General features: G+C 50.7%; 1 protein-coding gene across 1 annotated transcript in view; it reads left to right on the top strand.

Annotated features, from left to right (window-relative positions):
- The first annotated feature begins 3,142 nt into the window (after window positions 1-3,142).
- Window positions 3,143-16,512, top strand: part of MN1 (MN1 proto-oncogene, transcriptional regulator) — a 43,001-nt gene continuing 29,631 nt past the window's right edge. Inside the window, exon 1 of the mRNA XM_083478983.1 lies at window positions 3,143-6,768. Within this exon, the coding sequence (XP_083335109.1) occupies window positions 3,447-6,768 (3,322 nt within the window). The 5' untranslated portion in view covers window positions 3,143-3,446. The remainder of the gene's footprint in view (window positions 6,769-16,512) is intronic.

The following is a 16,512-nucleotide window of genomic DNA, read 5'->3' as shown; positions in this document are numbered from 1 at the left end:
CAACAGGCTTGGTGACTAGTATGGAGTGCAAGACAGCTGCGCAGTCTCTGGAGGTGACTACCTCTTATCACCTCTTAAAACTTTACACAGATCTTTATTTGAATGCTTCTTGGTCATTTCGCTTCCTCCCTGCAATCAATTGAACTCATCTGGTAGGGCAGTGAACAAATGTTAATCTCACCTTCCTATAAAATCCAAGTGTCTTCTGAAATGTTTTTTTGGGAGTGGGGGGCTGAGGTTACAAATGGCTGTCTTCACATTTACAGCAGCCACCTCTGGAATCAGTGCTAGATGTTAAAGGTGTGGTAGCGGAAGAGGAAACTGTATTCCTGTATGTGAGGAACGGCATCCTGGAGAGTCTCCTCCTGGGCTAGAGCTGGGTGCCCAATTCACTTTGGTATGTATCCGGTCTCCTGATACAGTGCTGCTGGCTTCTGCTTCACGGGCGGCCCACTGGGAGGCTGGGTGAACAGACTGGAACTGCCTTGGTCGCGCTGGTCGATGATCTCCAGCGAGCTAGGGACAAAGGTGAGAGCTGTTTCCTAGTTCTGCTGGATCTCTCAGCGGCCTTTGATACAATCAACCATAACATCCTTCTGGACCGTCTAGAGGGGCTGGGAGCTGGGGGCACTGTTATACAGTGGTTTCGCTCCTTCCTCCTGGGCCGTGTTCAGAAAGTGGTGGTGGGGGATGAGTGTTCAGACCCGTGGGCCCTCACTTGTGGGGTGCCTCAGGGTTCCGTCCTCTCCCCCATGCTTTTTAACATCTACATGAAGCCGCTGGGAGAGATCATCAGGGGGTTTGGGCTGGATGTCCATCAATATGCGGATGATACCCAGCTCTACCTCTCTTTCACATCAGAACTAGTGAAGGGGGTGAAGGTCCTGTGTGAGTGTCTGGAGGCAGTTGGAGGATAGATAGCAGCTAACGGACTGAAGTTGAATCCTGACAAGACAGAAGTACTGATTTGAGGGACAGGGGGCGGGCGGGGGATTCCCTGGTCCTGAATGGGGTAACTGTGCCCCTGAAGGACCAGGTGCGCAGCCTGGGAGTCATTTTGGACTCACAGCTGTCCATGGAGGTAGCCAATGCAGCTGTCTACCAACTCCACCTGGTACGCAGGCTGAGACCCTACCTGTCCGCAGACTGTCTCGCCAGAGTGGTGCATGCTCTAGTTATCTCCCGCTTGGACTACTGCAATGCGCTCTACGTGGGGCTACCTTTGAAGGTGACTCGGAAACTGCAGTTAATCCAGAATGCGGCAGCTAGACTGGTGAATGGGGGCGGCCGCCGAGACCATATAACACCGGTCTTGAAAGACCTACATTGGCTCCCAGTACGTTTCCGAGCACAATTCAAAGTGCTGGTGTTGACCTTTAAAGCCCTTAAACGGCCTCGGCCCAGTATACCTGAAGGAGCGTCTCCACCCCCATCGTTCTGCCCGGACGCCGAGGTCCAGCGCCGAGGGCCTTCTGGCAGTTCCCTCATTGCGAGAAGCAAAGCTACAGGGAACCACGCAGAGGGCCTTCTCGGTAGTGGCGCCTGCCCTGTGGCATGCCCTTCCAGCAGATGTCAAAGCGATAAACAACTACCTGACATTCAGAAGACATCTTAAGGCAGCCCTGTTCAGGGAAGTTTTTAATCTGTGATATTTTAGTGTATTTTTGGTTTCTATGGAAGCCGCCCAGAGTGGCTGGGGAAACCCAGCCAGATGGGCGGGGTACAAATAATAAATTGTTGTTGTTGTTGTTGTTGTTATTATTATTATTATTATCCCCAAGCCCCAGTCAAGGGGAAAGAGATACTACTCAGAATGATATTTGAAATGGAGAGACGGCACAGTCTTTTGAGAAGCAATGACTTCCAAGAATGGTTTGACCAAACAAAACAAAAAGAAGAGGCAAATAAAGAGTCAATCAGTTCCTTTTGGAAAACCGTTAGAAGGACATGCAATGAAATTCAACCAAGGGGAAGCGAGGAAGTCACTTAACAATGTGAACAAGTGTAATTTTCAATAAGGCTATGATTTATGTTTGTTTGTCTTATGTGTTTGTTTGTTTGTTTATAATGTTGTGAAAACATTATAACATTGGCACTGACTTGGCTTCCAAGGTACGGCTTTGGAAAGAGAGCGTGTGCAGAGCGCCTAACTTACAGGCGCCGGCGCACGTACAGAGGGCGGAGAAAGCCTCGGCGGGCGAGAGGAGGCGGTGCTGCGGATGCCGGCTCGAGAGGGGAGCGGAGCCAGGCAGGGTGGGCTCGGACCCGGAGCCCGGCGGGGGGCGACCGGCGAGCTGCTGCAGGAGCCCCTCCCGTTGCTGCCGCTCTCTCCAGCGCCCGTCACTTGCTAAGTAATCATTTCCCTGTCCAATTCCATTCCTTTTCTAGTTCTGAAATCTCGAAGTCATCAGCAAGGAGGATAGTTCACATGAAAACTAATTACACAAAATCAATATTTAATCACAGCCCAGCATCCTGATCCTGCAGAAAAATCCTTTAAAAACTCTCCTGCCATATACAAAGACTTCTTCGGGCCCGCTTTTTTATAGATCTCCGGGGGAGGCGGGGAAGCGCCTGCGGTGCACTGGAAGGGGGGGGGAGGCGCCCCCTTCTTCCCGGGGGCCCCGAAGCAGCAGGCCGCGCGCTGGTCTCTGCTGGGGGGGGGGCGCGCGTGAACAAGTTGCTTGCTCGGGGCTCCGGCGCGGGAGAGAAATCTGTGCTGGGCGGGTGGAGTCCAGCCCCCGCGGAGGTCAGCGGGCGAGGCGCGCTCGCACCCAGGCGACGGGGATAAATATTTCAGAAAGAGCCGCGCGGCTATTAAATGACACCCGATTGATTCGGGGCCGCCGCCCCTTCGCCCCCCTAATTGCTCTCTTAAGGAGGCGCCGCTGGGGCGCAGCCCGGCCGCCAAGCCCGCCGGCAGCAGGCGCTGGAGATACTCGGCGGCTCCCTTTGGCGGGGGGGGGGGGCGACGCCGTGCGAGCGCGCGGCCGGAGAGCCACCTTAAGGGGGAGCCCCGCCCCGCCGGGCGCTCATTGGCGCAGCCCGGATGGCTGGACGCGGCTGCTGAAATGCAAAACTTGTTGCTGTTTCTTGGGCGCGGGCGGAGAGCGAGCGAGCGAGCGAGCGCAAAAGAGGCAGGCGGGCGGGCGAGCGAGCGGGCGCCTGGCAGCGGCAAGGCGACGAGGACGACGAGCCCGCCCGCTCAGCCTCCGCGGGCCATGAGGCGGAGCGCGCCTCCCGGCCAGCCCAGTCCGTGAGCTCCGGCGCCGGGCAGCAACTTTCCCGCAAGATGTGAGGCGGGCGCGCGGGGCGTCCTCCCTCCTCGCGCGCGTCGCTGCAGCAGCAGCAGCAGCACCAGCTCCGGCTGGCTGGCCGGCCGCCCGTCATGGCCCCCCAGTGACGGACCGACCCGGCCGGCCAGGGACCGAGGCAGCAGCGGCGGGATGTTCGGGCTGGAGCAGTTCGAGCCGCAGGGCAGCGGGCGGAGCGGCGAGCGCGGCGGGGGCTTCGGGCCGGGCATGGGCTCGCACTTCAAGCCGCCCCCCTTCCACGGCGGGACCCCCGGAGGCGAGGCGGGGACCCTGGGCGCCCTGAGCGAGCCCGCCTCGGCCATGCTGGCCATGAACTTGAACTTGCCCGGGGAGGCGTACGGCTTCCACGCCTCCCGCGGGGGCCACGCGGACCTGCAGCAGGCCCAGCCGGTGCACGGCTTCTTCGGCGGCCAGCAGCCTTCGCACGGCGCCCACCAGCCGCCGTCGCACTTCGGAAGCGGCGGCTTCGGGGCCGAGCCCAGCGCCTCCTGCCTTCACGGGGGCCGGCTCCTCAGCTACCCAGGCGGCCAGCAAAGCTTCGCTGCCGACGGCTACGAGCAGCATCTGGCGGAGGGCCAGGCAGGCGCGGACGGCTTCGGGCAGCAGAGGGCAGGGCCCCTCCAGGACTTCCAGCCGCCGCAGCAGCACCACAACCCCGGCGTGCCGGCGCCCTGCCTGCCGCTGGATCAGTCGCCCAACCGCGCGGCCTCCTTCCACGGCCTGCCAGGAGCCGCCACCTCGGAGCCGCACGGCCTCGACTCGCAGAGGCGCCTCCCCAGCCAAGCAGCGGCCGCCGTGGAGTCCCTGGAGTACAGTTACCCGAGCGGCGAGAGTCATTTCGACCTGCCCGTCTTCTCGCCGTCGGAGGCCGACGGGCAGCTGCCCCACTACGGGGCCAGCAGGCAGCAAGTGCCGCCAGGCGGGGGGAACTTCCCCGGGCCCTCCTCGGCCTTGCCCCGAGGGCCCGGCGGCCTCGGCAAGGTGCACCCCCAGCAGCAGCAGCAGTTTTTCGAGAGATTTGGGGGCGCTCGCAAGATGTCGGTGGGCCTGGAGCCGAGCCTGGGCGCAGGCAGGCACCCTTTAATGCAGCAGCCCCCGCCGCCGGGGGCCCTGCTGGCCAGACAGAACTCGTGCCCGCCGGCGCTGCCCCGGCAGCAGCCGTGCCCCGAGGGCAACGCGGCCAACCCCGGCCTTCAGGACGGCGGCCCCCTCCTGCAAGGCCAGCACGCGCAGTTCGAGTACCCCATCCACCGGCTGGAGAACAGGAGCCTGCAGCATCCTTACGGGCCGGGCGAGCCGGTCTTCAGCGTTCACCACCACCCGCCGGCTCAGCAGCCTCCCAGCCAGCGGCTGCAACACTTCGACGCCCCCCCCTACATGAACGTGGCCAAGCGGCCCCGCTTCGACTCCTGGAGCGGCGGCGGCAGCGGCGCGGGCATGCACAGCGCCAGCCTGGACAGCCACCTCTCGCCCTCGGCCGCCTACCCGGGTCTGCCGGGAGACTTCACGCCGCCCGGGCCCGAGAGCTTCCCGCCGCCGGGCGCCGACCACCAGGCGGCTCTCCAGCAGCAGCAGCAGCAGCAGCGCCAGAACGCCGCCCTGATGATCAAGCAGATGGCGGCCTCTCGCAGCCAGCAGCAGCAGCAGCAGCAGCGCCTCCGCCAGCCCAGCCTGCAGCAGCTGAGCCACCACCACGCGGGCCACCACCACCACCACGCGGGCCACCACCACGGCGAGCCCGCCTTCGAGGCGCAGGAGGGCGCCTGGTTCCCGGCGCCGCATCCTCCCTCGGCGGCGCCGGGCGCAGGGGACTTGCTCTTCCGGCCAGGCGTGGGCGGCATGCCGGGCTTGCAGGAGCCGCCGCCGCCGCTGCGGATTCCGTCGGGGGGCGAAGGACACGTGCCCTCGCCGGGCAGCCTGCACGGCCAGTTCGGCCTGAGCCCGCCCTCGGAGCGCAGCAGGCCGGGCCCGCCGGACTTCGCGGCCCAGCAGGGCTTCCCCTTCGGCGCCTCCAGCCGCCAGGCCACCCCGCACAGCGCCTCGCCCGCCTCCTACGGGCCCCCGACGGACTTCCAGCCCTCTGGGCCGCCGCCGCCGCCGCCCCGGCCGCCGCAGTCCAGCAGCAAGCTGGGCGCGCTGTCTCTCGGCTCCTTCTCGAAAGGGAGCGTGGCGGGCGGGGTGGCGGGGCCTCCCGGCGGCGGCGGCGGCGGGGCCCCGGGCCCCAAGGAGAGCAGCGGCCTCTTCGGGCAGAGCTGCCTGGCGGCCCTCTCGACGGCGTGCCAGAACATGATCGCCAGCCTGGGCGCGCCCAACCTCAACGTCACCTTCGGCAAGAAGGGCGCTCCGGCCGCGGGGAGCGGAGGCGTCGGGGCGGGGAGCGAAGGCCCCAAGCGGAGCAAGCTCGGCCCGGCCGAACCACCCGAGCCGGGCAGCGGCGGACCTCAGCCGCCCGCGCCGGCCCCGCCGGCCCCGGGCGAGAGCGGCCTGTCCCCCAATTACTCGCCCGGCCCGGGCCCCGACGCCAAGGCAGGAGGCGGGCGCGGTCGGGGGCGCAGGAAACGGGACAGCGGGCACGTCAGCCCGGCCGCCGGAGGGGGCGGCGGCAGCAGCTTCTTTGACAAGTACGGCCCCACGGCCGGGGTGGAAGGCGGGAGTCCCGGGCAGGGGGCAGAAAGAGGGGGCGGCACTCCGCATCTCCACGAGCCCCACAAGGCGCTGAGTTCGCCCCCGTTGGCTTGGGCCAAGGGAGGCGGCGGCGGCGGCGGCGACCTCCTCCTGCCTCCGCCGCCGCCGCCGCCTCTTTCCGAGCAGCCCGAGCTGCTGCCCTCCCTGGAGAAGGCGGACTCCTGCTCGCCCCGCGGCGCAGGCGACTTCCCCGACGAGGCCGGCAACGAGGACGAGGTGTCGTCGAGTTCCGACAACCAGCTGGCCAAGGGCTGCCCGGCGGGGCGCAGCCCGGTGCAGCCCCGTCCGGGGGACCACGCACTACTGAACGGACAGAAGGCCTCCCTGGCCCAGCTCAGCCTCCACGCCGGCGCAGGCAGCAACTCTACCTCCAGCCCCGACAGCTACGGCGGCGGCCCCCCCGCCGGCGCCCCGGTGCAGGAGGAGATCCACCCGCTGGAGATCCTGCAGGCGCAGATCCAGCTGCAGCGGCAGCAGTTCAGCATCTCCGAGGACCAGCCGCTGGGCCTCAAGAGCGCCAAGAAGCCCCCCGACGGAGCCGCGGGCGGCGGCAGCCAGAGCGGCGACAGCGCCGAGCTGAGCAGCTGCTGCGCCGCCGTCGAGAGCGGCAAGGGCGCCATGAGCACCATCGACCTGGACTCGCTGATGGCCGAGCACTCGGCCGCCTGGTACCTGCCCAGCGACAAGGCCCTCCTGGAGGGGCAGGACGACGACGACAAGGCCCTGGCGCCCTGGGAGAAGGCCAAGCCGCCCAACCCCAGCAAAGAAGGTACGGGGCGCGCGGAGGTGGGGGGGGGGGCTTCTGGGGCGCCCCTTCCAGGCAGATGCTGTGCAGAAAGGGGGCGGCAGGAACCCCCTTGCAAGGCTAGGCCAGCACAACCCGAAGGCAGGAGGGAAGTGGACTCCAGCCCCTTGGCGGCCGTGGCCTTCCTGGGTCCCGGGCAGGGGGAGGAGGAAGCAGGCTGCGGGAGGATCAGCCGCAAAAACCTGCGCCAACTAATGTCGGCCCCGTTCCCTCCGACCCCCCCCCCATGCCTTTCTTTGTGCTTGAGAAATGGGGGAGGAGCGGCAGAAGGCCGAGCTAGTATTTTTGTGTCTCTGCCGCACTGCCTGTGTGATGTGCAGGGTAAGTTTCCAACAATGGGATGTATGTTCTTGCCAGGATAGCTGCTTTAGGAAAAGCCAGCTTCTTGGAGGCTCATGTGTGAATGATCCCTTTGAGGTGTCCCACATGTGCCCTTTGCTGTGCTGGGGTCTTGCTCCCTCCGCCCCTGCAGAATTATCAAAAGGTACTCATGGCACCTCACGTAGAGCAGGCTCTTCCAGCACATTTTCCTGACTCTTTCAAATAAGCGCAGTGCCTTGCATACACAAAGGCACTTCAGTAGCATTTAAGTAAGAGAGGAAGGGAACTGTGTGCCTGGTTAAATTTCTTCATTCATCTTAGGAATCTCTGGTTTTCTTCTTGTTCCTAAGGTGCATTTGATTTATTCCAATTCAGGTGTTGCGTTGAAGTAATTAAATATAGTAATAAATAAAAAAGTTAGAGGAGCAGACATTGCTTAGTTTTTCATTTTTAGGTCAGACTTAAAATGTGTTGAGGGCTAAAGCTAGGCAGTTGCAATGCTCTTCTTCATTTGGTGGAACTCTCGGTTAGTGAGCGGAAAGGCAGGGCAGCAGGACCTGGTGAACGTGACCAGGCACTTCTTCATTCGCTCATTGGTATGTGGAATTCAGTAGATGGGTCGGATCCCTGTGAAACATGATAAGGAGCTGACTACTGGGGAATACTAGCCATCGGTCTTCCTTTTTTGTGGTTGTTTTTCCAGCATCTGCTCAGAAAAAGTTTTTGTTTTGCTTTGTTTTGAGCCTTGTGTTTTTAGGGTATGTGGAAAGGTTTCTAGGAGGCTGTTTGAGAAACTCCCCGCTCCGCTGGCTTTCATGTCTTTGGCTTTGTCGAATCTGAATGCTGCCTTTGCTGTTTGTGTCTTTGTTCCCTGGCAGTGCCAGTGGCAGGGAGCTTCTTTTTCTGAGGCAGAGAGTGCTTAGCATGCGCGGCAGATGCTGGGAAGCCCATCAGCATTCTTCAGGCTTCATCCAGGCAAGGACATAAATTGGTTTGTTTGGGGGGCTGCCTTTTCCATTTTTAAATGGAGTTTCACACAGCATCCTTCCTGGCTCCTTCTTTTATTGTTTCTTGTACACAACATCTAGATCTGACTGGATCAATAGCTAGTTAGCACAAATCACAGCTCCCGTCACCTCTACCTTGCCAGACGCACACCTAAGTGCAGACATGCACACACTTGTTCCCTATAAGTACAATCGGATTGGAAAGGAGAGAAATAACTTGACCATCTTAATTTGTTTCTAAGAAACACACAGGTGAAAAACTTCTGAGCTCTGCTTTGCTTCATATCAGTGATGTTTTGAGGTCACACATTGGCCACAATCCAGCAAAAGAGTTAGGCGGGTTTAAGCCTGATATTTGCATGATTTTCATTTCCAATGATTCCTGCCATTGTTATGCAATTTATAACAACTTTAAAGGCAGCAGCCCTTATTGTTCATACCATGCTAAAAAAAGGCACTGTCACTTAATCTGCCAGCTTTCTGAGCAGAAAGCTACCATCGTATTACTGGGTCTAAAGTTAAACGTAAGATACTGACCTAACTTTGCCAATGGTATGAGTAGAAAAACGTAGCCAATTTCTGAAAATTTGTCCTTAAGAAGGCTAACAGAGGTATGTAGAGAATTACAGTAGGTGTTCTTGCCAAAGGTTACCAAATATTTCAGGATTTATGCAGCTGAACAAATGAACCATCTACAGGAGGAAAAGGGGCACTCTTTACATCTTTTTTTTAAAAAATCTGCCAAATATAATATATTTATTTTGGTCCAAAGACCCACAAAAACATTTTCAAAAACAAAATAAAACAGAACATCAGGGAAAGGATTCCAAGGCAGTCACTCTGCTTTATCCAGAGCATGTAGGTTTCTATTTCTTATTACTTCCGAGAGGACAAATATATATTAGAAGTCAACCAGGACCTTTAAAACAGAGCCTATTCACACTTTGCTGCTGCATCATTTTTTAAAAAAATGATACATAAAATGAAACAAAGCTAAACATTTATTTTGAAGTGTTCATGCAGTGGAGTGCTGCTATTCTGTGAGTTTGTGAGTGAAGAATAATGGGATTGGAAGCTACTGGACTTTGGAAGTTAGGCTGTGCCTTGTTCCTGAGGATTTCTTGGAAACACTTGGTCATTAAGAACTTCAGACATAAGCATCTTCCTTTTTTCCAAGCTTAGCTGCAGTTTAACATCGACTGCAGTGTAAGAATTCATCCCCACCCCTCTCTTTTTCTCTCTCTCTCTGCCTGTCATCTATCCCATAGCTATTCTAATTATAGCAGTTAACAATCTGTGAAGACCTTTTCTTACTGGAGAAATGCGCTGTTGAAGTCAACTACCATATCTCATTTTTGTTTATTTTATTTGTATAGATGTGTTTTTAGGTTTCTATTGGTTTTGTTATAATTGGCTTTAATGTTTATGCTCTTTATGTAAGTAGTTTTGGGTCAGTTTTGTGAGAAAAGTGCTTAGTAAATATAAATAATGTTATATATCTGAAGGCAGCCCTGTTCAGGGAAGTTTTTAATATTTAATGCTGTACTGTTTTTAACACTTGATTGGGAGCCGCCCAGAGTGGCTGGGGAAACTCAGCCTCATGGGCGCGGTATAAATATATTATTATTATTATTATTATTATTATTATTATTATTATTATTATAGTTTAAAATTAGTTTGTGCAGATATAACACATGGATCTATATTTATGAATAACCTTCTTGAATTTGTGTATGTCAGAAATTTAATACAGATCTGATACAGGTTTAAAACTCTAGGAAGCCAAAATAAGCAAAACCCACACCTTTTTTTAAAAGACTGGACTAAAATCTTCCATAGTGACTCCTAGCAGCAAAGGATGACATTTCAGTAGCAAACATCTGATAGGGCCATTTACAGTTAAAACAAACTTGGAAAGGCAGTATCAGTTTATCTATCTGTCCTTTGCTCTGGAACAGTTCCACAAAACTCAATGGGAGTGTTTCTGAGATGAATGGAGTGAGGAGGTATTCTGGGTTACAGTCTCAGGGCTGTTTCCCATGTGGCAGCAGGGAGAATTCTGTATATTTTGCTCCTACTACTCACATTTAGAAAGTATCGTAGAGCAGAATGAGACCTTTTATATGCAATAAAATGTACACATTTTATTTCTAAGTGGAATTTATCTTTGAGTATAAAAATACCAGTATGGAGTGATGCTAGAGTCTGTCTAGAAATAAGCTCCCCTGCATTCGGATCCTAGACACCTTCCTGAGAAGGAAGTTTCCTCTTATTTACTTGGGAGTATATTGCCAACTTAAATCAAGGTGACATTTTTCCTTGTTTGGGTATATAGAGTCACGTTTGTTGCACACGCTATTTCTTTCATGAATAAGCAAGAAAAGTGCTACAAAGCCCATTCTTTCTGTTCAATTTCTTCTGTCCTCGATTTCTTCATTATAACTTCTTAAGATCCATCTCAGTTGGACACACACCCCTGACGCCGTCCCATAGGAACAGGCAACCTTAAACAACTTAGGTGGCTGTCAGGCAAAATGTAAATAGATGTGGTTACGCTCTGCAGCCCTTGCATTTTTATTCACAGGCCTTTGCAGTGCATTTAGCTCCTGTTTGTTGGTCTGGAAGCATGTCATCGCTCTCATAAACCTGTCCTTGTAACTAGCCAGCACATGGAGCAGACAGAACTCTGAACGGGACAACCTGCTTAGCATGAAACGTTTATTTGTGCCCTGAATGATGGGCTGGATGCGTCTGTTGGGCCAAAGCTGCGGCCTCTTTCATCTCCTAGTGTCGTCTTGGGTACTCTTTATTTTTAAGGTTTCTGATCTGCAAGACGGAATAGCTTCGCTTGTTGAGACTTGTTTATAACTTGCAGAAAATTCCAAGCACCCTCAAAAAACAGTACTGTATTTAGGTTGAAATTGATTTACGACGTAAGAGCTATTATAAACAGGTAACCTGACTAAATACTGCCATTGTCATAAAACTGTGAATCCCAATTATTTGGTTTCAAAGCAGTATTTAAACTTATGTGAGGTATTTTAATAGCATTGACAATGTAGCTTCCATCACCAGGTTGTTACATGATACAGTCCATTGATATGAAATATGCATCATTAATAAATGATCCGGTTTAGTAGTGTGATTTATGATAAAAACTCGCCTGTGGAAAGATATTAAGATAGTCATGTAGTTCGAGTTTCACATTTAACAAGCTTTAAAAAAAATTATTTGTGCAATATTTTTTTTAAAAAAATGAAATAAACCAAACTTCTTTTACGTGATTTGATTTGATTTAATTCATTTGTTAGCCAGCATCATACTTTTGTCTCTCAACAGTGAAGTATTTCACAGGCATTTGTTGGGGAAAATACTTCTGGTCAGTCTTTTCATTTGTCTTTCCTGTCTTCTGTTTTCTGCATTTCTGGACGCTTCTCAGGAGAAAATGTGCATAGTTTTATAAAACAGCTGGTGCTGAAGAATTGGGGCTGTAAGTATAGAACGGTTAAAACCTTTCTCCATGTTTATCTGTGAGAATAACTGGAGGTAGCTTACATCTGCTGGCTGACATAAGCACAAATACCTTTGCATTGAGTTTAGGCCCCCCCCCCCATTTTTTAAAAAACCTTAAATCTCAGTTTGTGGCACATTTGTGGTGCTACATGTAAACTGGAATTTTAATTTGCACGTCAAATTGGAGCAAGCAGGAGAATTTCCTCCGTGTTCTCAACATGCTGTGTGAAAGTATGTTCTGTTGCCTTGAATTGTTGGGCGTTAAATTTGAGTAGCATATTCCAGATTAACACAGGGAATGTGTTGCATAGTGAAATCAGGTTTAGGAGAAATGGTTTATGTTTAGAATTGAGTTTTTCTGAAATGTAAATACTAGGTGTCATTTAAATGTACTGATTTACTATTTACTTATACAGTACGATTTTGTAAGAATCCTACAATAAAAATGGTTTGCATGAACTGCAGAGGAGGAGGAGGATAATGAGGATGTGGGTAACGTTTTAATACAACCCAATGACACTTTAGTGCTTCTCCCGTATGTACAGAAGTATTCGTAGACATATAAATTTACACACTAATAATAATAATAATAATAATAATAATAATAATAATAATAATAATAATAAAAATAATAATACAATTATTTCTACCCCACCTACCCAGCTGGGTCTCCCCAGCCACTCTGGGCTGCTTCCAACAGGTTAAAAATATATTAAAGGTACAAATACCGAGCAACCACTATCTTACTGGAGTGCAGCATGTGTTTCCACATAACCCAAATCACATTTCATAAAATGAGCCTTCCCCCCTCCCCCCCTTTCTACAGAATAATTTATTTGAGTTCCCACTGTAGATTTTTGAAACTGCATTGGACATTTAGAATATCTTATGTGGGAAACTTGGCTTTCTTGCACCCTTTGTAGGGCTCCTCCTGTAGCTCATCTTAAAGCAGGAAAGCACTATTTGCCTAGCGGTGTAAATGTGTGTTGACTATGACAATCTATAGTTTATTTTGGTGAGCAGGAGCAAGCCTTCCACTAGCCTTCTCTAGTTATTTTTGCACATTACAGGAATCTTTGGAAGAGTGTTAACTTAAAAAAAATCCTGCTTAAAATTGGAAGGTGGGCAAAAGCTTCTTCAGTGATATTCTAAGAATATTTTTCTTTGATTATCAATACATTTGGAACCTGACTTGCTTACCTGCTATTTATAGTCTGTATTTTAAAATTAAGTATTAATTGGGGCACAGGCAGTTTAGAAATGTGATGTAATTATACTGCCTAATAAAGTTCTAGGCATTGGTCTATTGTTGTATTACGGCCTCTAGTTTTCATTAAAAATGGGTGGACAACCTCAGTTGTTTTTAGTGGTGTAAAGCATGTGGGAGAGAAGCCCGTTACAATATCCAGTTTGCGCATGAATGGGACAACTGGGATGAGGTGCTCCCTCCCGCTGGTCCCTCTCCCCCCCTCGGGCCCTTTCTGCTCCAATGTGGCAGTCACATTTCTTTCAGCACGACATACATTTCAAGATTACGTGGCAGAGATCGTCAGATTCCTCTTAAATCTTGGGCTGTGTGAATTTTACTAGCTGGAGGGATAATCCATTAATTTTAACTAGCTGATTTTCTTAATGCTTCAAAGGGAGCAACTTAGATGATACTGCACTGCAAAAATTATTAGCCAAAAGCCTCTAATTGTTAGCTCCTTGACTTTCAAATGATGGAAGTGATGTTTAGTTTTTATGCGGAACTGAGTCGCCTGGACCTCCTCAGTGGAATTTACTATGTGGAGGCGCCAGTTGGATGTTACAAGGGATTGTGTGAGTTAATGCTCAGAGTTTGATGCTGAGAAGGATTTGTTCCCTACATTTTCTTTTTAGAGCTTTTGGGTCTCTGTGGGTTCTAGAGGTCATGTGTGGCTGGTGGGTGTGTATCTTGTGTTGATTTGGGAGCCTTTTAAACCTGTTTGTAGCCGGCAATAATTGCACCTAAGATAAATTTGCAATGTGGGTTCTCTCAGCTTTGTTTAGGGACAAAAGCACTACTTGGAATAATCTGTAGATTTATTGGTTTTTAATAAATAAATTATAACAACTTCCGTTAGGTATTGGACTAACCTGAGATATTAAGTGCTGAAGACTTTTGCACAAAGAAGACTTTGTCTGAATAATTTATTTGTATGTGGGACCATTATTTGTCTCAAAAAGCTGAGAACACTCCTTAAATAGCATCAAATGTTGCCGACATTGAGACCTAATATTTTAACCGGTTGAGTATAGTTCCAATAGGTTGAAGATGTAGTGGTTAGAGTAATTATTGCTCAAGGAGAGCTCATATGCTGTTTTAGCTTGGTTTTTTTAAAATGTAAATAGCTTCTTTGTGCCTTGGACACATTAAGTTTTGCAAGAGTAGAAATTTTAAGGGTATCCTCCCACTAGAAATCCATTTAAAAACATAGCTTAAAAACACAGTAATCAGATTTATTTGGTATTGTGGCTTTTTTTAATTAAAAAAATAAAATCCAGTTCAGCACAGAAAATTGCTCCTGCTCTGAGTGTCACAACGCTTTCCCCTCTCAAAGTGTAACAGTTCATTTGAGGTTATATGCAAAAGCAACAAACCTCAAGGCTCTGGATCACTGCAGAGGTTCTCACCAGAAGATCACTTTCATTCAGAACGTAGCTCTTCTGCGTTGCGCTCCTTGTGCTGGATTGGTGGCCCTTGTGTGGGATTCTCGGTAGCCCTTGAGCCCCAGTGCACAACACCAGAGCTCCAGACCTCACAGGGCCCAACTAGATGTGACATGATGGGATATTTATTAAGTGATTTCCTGACCTCTTTTTCTTTGGCAGATGCAGTCACGTTGACCCCAATTTGGATTGGGGTCCACAGCAAGGGGCTTTTAAATCCTTTCCTTGCCTCAGTTTTCAAATTCCATCTCTTCCTAGAGTTGCTAGTAGCAGTGGAGGGGAAAATATGCAGGCACAGATCTCTTGGCACCTGTTTCTTCTACTTGCCTGGGCTCAATTGCCTGAAAAGAGAGCTGTTGGGAAACTGATGCAAAATCTGGTTTTTCTTTTAAAAGAATGGGGATTTGATAATTGAAATGCTTTCTTGCACTCCAGTCAATGGCAAAGCATCTTTAGAAATTTCAGGCCAATTTTAGGTAAATTTTAATTGCTGAAGAAAAATGGCTTGGAGTAAAGCGTCAACCAGCTACCTTTCTAAAAAATAATAATAATAAAAATCTTGTAACTGCTTCATCTAAGGCTAAGCAAACAAAAAATGGAGATATACCTTCGATTTGGGAGAATTTGTTGTCATTTAATGTTTAAATAAAAGATGGGGGTGGTGTCAGCCCCTTTGCTAATGTGAATATATTGAAAGGAACATGAACTATTAACACATGTAGAGGAGAACTAAATTACGTTTTGGAGTGCCTGAGGCTCTGGCGATTCTCCCCTCTCCATTTTTCCCAGTGTGTTCTATGATATGACCCCCCCCGCCCCAATGCAATTTACATTTTCACACTGGAATGAAGAGGAGAACAGATAATCTCCTTCATCGCACAGAATCCGGAGCATGCGGTGGACGGGTGGGGGGCAGAATGGCTACCTAGAGCCTCTTGACATGTTAGTCTTTAACATTTCTTTGTGACTGGTATTTCTATTCCTGGTGAATTGGACCCCTCACCAGAGGCCACTTCTTTCACAAGATCCTCTTCATGATCTCTCAAAAATTTTTGAGAGATCATTTCTTTGTGACTTTAAAGATGACCCACAGCTCAGTTAAAGCAGCCTCCTTTTTAAATTTATTCTCTGGCACTTTTGACCTCCAGGGTTATATCTCAAGGCAGAGGACTGGGCTGTAAGCTGTTTTGGTCCCATAACAGTGATATCTGTATTGAATTTTATGGACAAGGTGGCTCAAGAGAGATTGTTTTATCCCAAGTCAGTCCCTCAGCCGCCCCGTGTATTTTCCCAGTGATCAGTCAGTCTTTTAACACCAACTAGTTGTTCTGCAGCTGATGTTGGCATTGTGAGGTGAACTGCAAATCAGAGAGAGGTGCAATTATGTCCCAACAGGAAAGAGAGAGACTGTTGGGCACCAGAGCAATCTGCATACTTTTGGTATTGATGTTCACACCATGCAGTGCTTCAGACTAAAGCCCTGCCCTGCCTCTACTTTGACAGTTGCAGATTGATCATGCCACCATGAAAGGCAGTTGAGTAAGTTTTCATGGGGTGACATTTCCCTCTTGGAGGTGCCATCCCATCTTTCTCCCTCTATGTAAAAGAGAAAAGTGTACTAGACCAGCAATCTGAACCTAAGCAAGGGAGCGGGGAACAGAATCAGCTAGGCAATGTTTTGAACTCAGAATTCTGGTTGCAAAAATGGATCCAAAATGGACTCTTTCACTTCTTTCTGGAGTAGATGAAAGGCAAAGTTTAAATTCCCAATATCTCCTTCAGACAGGTTCTCACTCCTTTATTTCTGAAACTAGCAGTTCTTTGTTTGCTTGATCACAGCTAACGCACAGTTGTACGTATTGGTGATACGGTATGCTGGAAGTGTAAATAATGCAGAAGTGTAACGCACAGTTGTACGTATTGGTGATACGGTATGCTGGAAGTGTAAATAATGCAGAAGTGTAACAGCGGGTATCTAAACTGGGCAGTTCCAATTTACATTAACTGGTTCTTAGTGAAGATTTCTGTATGTGTGCTTGGGGAAGGCAGGGAGTTAGGCTATTTCCATCCAACTAAGACAAATATATAAGCCAGAGAATGACTTTGAAAACGCTGGGAGCTCCATGACTCTCACTTCATGAAAGCAGCAGAGGGAATCTAATTACTGCTAGTCGCC

Source organism: Podarcis liolepis, assembly GCF_965112155.1.
Source record: "Podarcis liolepis genome assembly, chromosome: 15".
Lineage (NCBI taxonomy): Eukaryota > Metazoa > Chordata > Lepidosauria > Squamata > Lacertidae > Podarcis > Podarcis liolepis.
The sequence above is the reverse complement of the archived record's forward strand: the minus strand, read 5'-3'. Positions and strand labels throughout refer to the sequence as shown.